Source organism: Belonocnema kinseyi, chromosome 2, assembly GCF_010883055.1.
Source record: "Belonocnema kinseyi isolate 2016_QV_RU_SX_M_011 chromosome 2, B_treatae_v1, whole genome shotgun sequence".
Lineage (NCBI taxonomy): Eukaryota > Metazoa > Arthropoda > Insecta > Hymenoptera > Cynipidae > Belonocnema > Belonocnema kinseyi.
This window is the reverse complement of record NC_046658.1, coordinates 74,663,592-74,670,946: the sequence shown is the minus strand read 5'-3', so window position 1 is coordinate 74,670,946 and position 7,355 is coordinate 74,663,592. Positions and strand designations below refer to the sequence as shown.

At 36.0% G+C, this 7,355-nt stretch overlaps 1 protein-coding gene across 2 annotated transcripts in view; it reads right to left on the bottom strand.

Annotated features, from left to right (window-relative positions):
- Window positions 1–219: 219 nt before the first annotated feature.
- The window catches only part of LOC117167625 (homeobox protein aristaless-like), a 171,263-nt gene continuing 164,127 nt past the window's right edge, over window positions 220–7,355 (bottom strand). For both annotated transcript variants that reach the window (XM_033352695.1, XM_033352696.1), the window contains exon 4: window positions 220–3,233. In XM_033352695.1, coding sequence (XP_033208586.1) covers window positions 2,634–3,233 — 600 coding nt within the window. In that variant the 3' untranslated portion in view covers window positions 220–2,633. The remainder of the gene's footprint in view (window positions 3,234–7,355) is intronic.

The window sequence follows — 7,355 nt, the reverse complement described above, 5'->3', positions numbered from 1 at the left end:
TAAAAATTATACATGAAGATGCTGCGTTCAAAATAAACAAAATAAAAATATTAGATAATAAAAACCATTTGTTATAATGCTGTTTGATTTAGGGTTTTATCTTTAATTAAAGAAAGTTAAGAGAAGACTGTTTTAATAATACATTTTTTGTAATTTAAAGGTTCTGAAAAATCCAAACATTTTTTAATATATTGGAAGAGGTTGAAAAAATACAATCAGTTATTCATTGACAATGCTTTATTTTTGCAAAAAGTTAATAAATCATAAGGGAGTGACGCACATAACCTATTTTTATTGTGAATAAAATTGGGACACGAAAGGAAGCTGTGGCGTCACTTCGAGGTACAAACTGAAAAAATTGGTAAAAATATTAACTAAATGCCGCAGGATTTTCGAACTTCGGTTCTCTTCCACTTGTGCTTTTTACAAAATCTTTCTTATTCGAATCGCAAGCGACGAATTATCAAAAAAATTACAATTACGTTAATTTCCTTTACTTTTTTTCTGTTCATATTTATCTTTTTTTCTATATTTTCCGTCTTTATTTCTATCCTCAGTAAATAATGTCTAAAAGTACTAAAGCACGAAGTTCAATTCGCTTAGATGAGAAACATTCCTGTCTTTTATCATAGAGAATAGTGGTTAGATGCAAGGCATTTCCGTTTATCTATAATGCACATTTCGAACCTATTTACAGACTTGTTTGTAAAATTTTAGTAACAATATAATATATTTATAATATACGTATAAATACCTTTGTCTCGGTGTATAACGCGTAGTTTAAAACTAAACATATATATGCATCTCTGTCGTAATCGTTGTAATATTCAATTACAAATTTAAAAGCAAAGCTCTAGGTTCATCACAATATTCTTAAGTACGTATCTCCTTATCTTTTTATGAATTTATGTTAGCCACAATTAAAAAAAAATCGATCCACTTCATTAATATTTCAAGGATTAGTTTCTAAATGATTGTAATTAAAAATGAGATTTATCTTCTTCTGATACTAGATACTTATAGTCGTTCGTAAAGCCTTAAATTTAACGAATATGATCGATTTTTTTTTTGCTAACAAAATATTGATCATGTACGAATTTGGGACGGATGTTTTATTTTATGATCTACGCGAATCACAGGGCGGTGGAAAATAATCGTTTCGTAACGATTATACCTATCGTTAAAAATTTCCTCTAAGGCACACGACATTTTTTGTATAAACCTTCTATTTTGTGCTCGATTTTTGTCTTATTGATAATGCAATAGAGGCTTTATTCTGCTCATATACGTAGATACCCTTTTGATACCTAATACGCATGTTTATTTTAATAACAAAAGTTCCTTTATAACTACTCACTAGAGACGCAGGGCGAGGAATGCTTTGCCTACATTATTTTACATCCCGTGTATACGTTTTTCACGTCTATTGCACGATTCCTCTTTTCAATTAACAATATGCATACACTTTTTCCCTTGTCACATTTTTTAAACATTCGAGAGAAAGTCCTTTAAAATTATCTTTACTCATACGTTTTTAATCAAGTTTGAAAATAACAATAGCATTTTATTTTACATTTTCATGAGCAGAGATCATAAACTTTTTAGGGGAAGTTCATATAGAAGAAATTACTTTCTTTCAAAGAGAATAAATAATTTTTCTGAGTAAAGGTTTTTTTATCGACTGAAGGGAATTCAGGAATTAAGCAGATATGCATTAGATGCAAGTAAGAGATACTTGGGGAACTTTTCTTCGAAGAAGGAGTATATGTATCTTTCTTAGAATAATGGAACGTTCAAAAATCCAGAATGTGATAAGGAATGTGGATCTTTGGATGTGAGTCGCATCATCGTCTTCGCTAAAAAGCAAACACTACTCAAGTAACCAATATGAGGAGTCTTACAAATTCGAGAATTGAGAGTCTTCCTTATTGGTCAAGGGAGAAGTCGACGAAGAAGAACTGCAATTCCAAGATACTTTTTTAATTTTTTAAATTGGATGTGTTTATCCGAATGCTACACTTGTAGAATCTAACCAAGAAAGATCCATTGATTTGAGAAGGATCATGGAATTACGGGTAAAGTTACCCTGATGAATAAACTAATAATTTTTGGACGAAAACATCAAACGAATGTATGTAACAAATTTAATACTCTTATCTGAAATAAAATTGCATTTTTTCTAAGAAAGAAATGATAATTAACGAAATTAAAAGCGTGGTAGGCGGCAGAAATGTTTGACAACTTTATGTGGATTTGAAAATTAGAAATGAGTTCATATTAATTTTGGAAATAATAATCAGTTGATGATTTGTCATTAAGAAGCGTCTTTAACCATAAATACAGAAATCACAATTTTTTTATCTAATCATTGGATGATTCATCTAGAGGAAATATCTTATAACTAACAAAGAAATTGTCATTTAACTATATTGTTGGTCTAAAACAACTATTAAAATTGAGACTCATCTTCTAACTTCTAAGCTTCAATGATATCCGATGGGAACAAACTTTTCCTAAATCCCATAACTTTCTGCAAGATCATAGACTCCCTCTCAGAAGAAAAAAAAAACTGCAATGACTATCCTCGATCCCGCGAAGGAAGGTCACTTCACAGTGAAATGAAGTTGCGTTTTTCAGCTGATGAGGTCTCCGTTCTTGCGCAGCATCTCAAGGTGCAGTTCATATTCCCTCGCTTTGAGTCTTAAAGAGGCGATGCTATTCGTCCGTCTATCAATATCCGGCAGTGGACCAGAGACACTTCCAGTGGGTGATCCTTGTGGGGAACTGGATGCTGGTGGCGGAGGCGGGGGTGGAGCCGGAGGATGAGGCAAATTAATCGCAGGCGCAGGTGGAGGAGGTGGAGGTGGTGAACTGCGGACCAACTTTGGGCGTTGTGCGGCGGAAATATTCGCCAGGAGGCTTTGGAAGGATGCAGCTGAGGTATAAGGAAGAGGCATTCCAGGTGGTAAAAGGGGAGGTGGGGCTCGATGATAGGGGTGGGGTGGATATCCACCCGGGAGGACAGGTCCATGACTTAGAGGAGGATAGCGAAAGGCGTCGAAAGGTTTTCGAAGTGCAAAGGACCCAAGGTGGGCGAATGGATTTGGTAATGTTGGTGCTACCACTGCCGAAGGTGGAGGTCCTCCTGCTCCCAGATAGGGATTGTATGGATGACCCTGTGGTCCAACCTTCTCCTGCTTCCGCCACTTTGCTCGTCGATTCTGGAACCAGACCTGAAAACATAAATGAATTTTGGTTAATTAGCCATCTTTATTTTAAGAAGAAATTAATTAATTCAAAGGTGTTAGGAAAGCTGATCTGTGGCAGTAGTTTGATTTATGAATCATTTTCTTTAGGTCAATTGTGAATCAAAATTCGACAACTAAAATATTATAGATTATGTGGAAACATCAGTTCCAGGAGAAACGAATTTACCCTCAGGTGAATAGATGCTTCTGTTGGTTGAGAAAGGAGGGAAGAAATAGTCTGATGCTGTTATTAAAGACTGAACCTGATTGAAAATTATATTGAGAGAGACTTGGTACGCGGGATCATCTTGGGGCATAGTACCAGAGTTTCAAGAAAAGTATTGGTTGGATTCCAGGTCAGGAGTGGATAGATTATGTTCCCTGGAAGTCATTGAGACCCACAGGAGTCTGGATTCCGGTTAGTGTGACGCATTCTCCCCTTTTTCAGGAAGGCCGCAGCGTATCATTATCTTGGACGGACCAAAGACGCTACAGGCTGCTGGAAGGCAGCTTTTTCTCAAAGGCTGTCGGTATTTTAGCAAATAACAGAATATTGCTCCTCGTAAACCGTTACGACGTGATTCCTTTGGCCCACTTCTCATCGCTTCCTAAAATCAGAGAAGCTGAAGGTGGATCCCTACATTTTGAGGAAGAATGATACTTTTTAGTGTCTGCTTTAATTTCGGCTACTTAATCATCTCTACCTCTGATTGTTTTTAGAATAGAAGTGTTGTCATTGAAGTTTCAGATTTGAAATGCATGTAACTGAAGGTTACAGGCTTTAGAGAAGAAAATAGACTGAGTATGAAACCATTCGACTCCATCGAAGATAATGTACTTTAACAAGTTTCTGGTTCCGTAATATAAGTACCTTCTCGGAAGTTTGCAGATGGTGCAGTAAGGAGTAATCGGTTGTTGAATGTTCAATTCCCCTTCGCACTTTGCTCGGAGAAAAGGTATGAAGTGGATGATGTAGTGAAGATGGACAAAGAATAGAATAGAACCATAGATCCAAGCCCGGGTCACTCCCGTGATTACGAAACGTGCACATCGGCATCACGAAGACGAAAAGGATCGAGGGAGTAATCGCAAACAAACTGTTCGTGATGCGTTCACTATTCCCGCGCATTCCTCTGCGAAGATTCCCCGAAGAAGAAGCGAGCTCTAATCAGTTCAGCGGAAGTTCTTTTCTCATTCTCCTTTATTCTTGTTCTCTCTCTTACGTACTGTTTTTGAAGACATCCTCTTCATCCTCTTGTTTCAAGAAACTTATCCACCTTCCTCTTGTCTTTCTAAAGGAGTTTTGTAAAAAGGGGGAGAAATCTGATTGTTGGGTCGATTTTGGTGGCGTGTTGTGAAGTACGTATAAATACAAACACAAATATTATCTTTCGTTTTCATAACAAGCGAAAAAAGAAGAAGGTCCCAACTCGAAGGTTTACTTAGAAAGGAATATCGTGACAAAACTCAATAAGAATATGCTTACGTCAACAACAATTCAACTTATCCAATCAATGGTGCGATCATGCCTGGACGCTAAGCACCTGCTTGTTTCCAACATTTTGTTCAACTGGTCGATCTGGATTACAAGAGCATCTTCAGAATTAGACCCTCCATTCAGGAAATGACTATTCGATTGCAGCAGTTATGTATCATCTAAAGTAAACCAAAGAGGTAATTAGATAAACCAACAGTTTCTTAATCGAAACGCCATCAGGTTTTCCCCTTTGAATAAAATGGAGTGCAAACGCAAATAAAACAGGGAGAGTTAATTTCAGGCTTGAAAGAACCAGTATTGATTGCTTTCCTGGAAGCAGATGAACGCTTCATTTCCGTGCTCGCCGCTTCCTTGATCTGACGAAAAGTATGTTTACACTTGAGAGCCGCTCCTTGTCCATTCAAATTGGTGTGGAAATGAAGTTCGCTTTACAATATCAACTTGTGGTGTTAATTGTACTCCCTATAACCTATTCGACAAAAACTCCTTGTGTAATATATGAATCAAATTTATGAGTCAAAAGGACGCCGCGAGTTCATATAACATCGTGAAAGAGAAAGAAGGTCCATGATCGTGGATGACTCTGCGATTCGATGAACATTCGATCATCGGATCTGAACCAGGACACGGTGAGATCACTAAAAGGATCCGCCTAGTAGCTCTCATTGTTTGGTATTAATTCGTTACTGCCCGTCTTGCTCTGGATTTGAATTCTTTTCTTCTTTTTCGTTTTTTATCGTCCTCTCTATTCGTCGCAGCAAATGAACTCATCGTTCGATTTGAATTGAACGACGTGGGTGCACTTAACGACTAATTGAGATCGAGCTTTTTTAAGTTAGTTAAAAAAAGATAGTAAATTAGTTTGGATACACTTGCAACCTTCATACGTTCATAAAGGGAGCAACCATTCTTTAAAATGTTTACGTTATTTTAGTTAATGTTCATTTCGTCACTGAGGGGCCAACCGTCAGAAAATTTGATGTATCAAGAATTTAACGAATTTGAAAGAATACGAAATATTCAGAAGAATAAAAATAATTGATAAAAGATTTTATGCTTTCACGATGATTCATTTTGATAAAAAGAAATATTTCGGGTTTCACTCGTGTAAAAAACTACGAATTGTTTGCCGACGTTTCGTGAACAATTCGTAGTTTTTTACACGAGTGAAACCCGAAATATCTCTTTTTATCAAAATAAAAATAATTACAAGATTGGATAGAATTTGAAAGGGTTTAGAGGAGTTTAATAGCATTCAAGGTTCGTACATGAAATCTGAAAATTCATAGAAGTAACAAAATTTGAAGAATCGAAGTGAATTCAAGAGAATTCAAGAAAGTTTAAATTATTTTCTTTCCTGGTATTTTGATATATACCTGAAATTTTAATCGTATCTTTAATTATTTGTTCATTTGGCTATATCAGTTATATAGTAAGTAGCTAAATATTATTCAAGAAGACATTGATAAAAAATTGATAGAATGATGGAACATAGGGCGAGACTAAGGGATTGACTTACAGTATCTAATTGTGATTTATTTATTAGGTGGAGAGGTTACTAATAGGAACGACATTTTTTACGTAATTTATGGTTGGTCCCTTAGGAATATATCAGTATTTTAAATGAAGATGATCAAAAAATAATAAAATTCTTCAAGGATTTGCGAACACTTATTATACCAGTGCTAATGTGTTGAAAATAACTTTAAAGTATTTGTGAGTTTATATCGAATGGTGAAGACCACCGCAAATTTAATTAAGAGGAACCTGAAGCGGTAAAGGTTAACAAAGTAAAACTTATAATTTATGCTTTCATTTTTGACGGGATGAAAAATAAATAAAGGTTTATCGTATTGGCTCCCAACGAAATTCCACTGTGAAGAATTCTAAACAAATCGAAGGTTTAATGCGGGTGGAAGAACGGCGCCCGTTTAATTAATGCGGTACGATTAAACACGAAATGACTAGGTTCCGCAGCGTCGGTGCGTTTTGTTTTAAACTGGCAATGTTTAGCGCCCTGCTGGGGGCAATCCTCTTCGCCGTGGGGGGTCCTGGTAACTCCCCACCAACCAAGATGAACCGCATGAACTCTACGGGCCTTATAGCGAGACTAGGGCCCTCGTGTGATTCGAACCGGCCGTACCTTTCCTGCATACGGAAATACGTCCATTCCGCGATACAGCGCGGGTGTTTATGGGCCTTCGTGAAACTGGACGGAGAAAATTATTAAGGGAGAGAACGAGAAAGTAAATGGAAAAAGAGAAAACAAATTTAACGAGGACTGAAATGAAAAAAAGTGTATTTGATGGGTTGACTTAAGGCTTGTTTATGCTAAAAACACATAATTTCTGGAAAAATTGCAAAAAGAAGTAACCAACAGAAAATTTTCAAATCAAAAGGGAGATTTGTTGGATAAATAAAAATATTATGAAAAAATTAAGAAAAAGAATGTTGTTAAACTTTTCCTTGAGGAACGGAATTAAAATTGAAAATGTCGTGAGCTATCTGTGACGTTTTAACGGTGCATTATATTTAATAACCGGAATAACTAGTTATTTAATTATTACCTTTGTTCGAAGCTTCAATTTAACAAATAAAAAGTTCTAAAT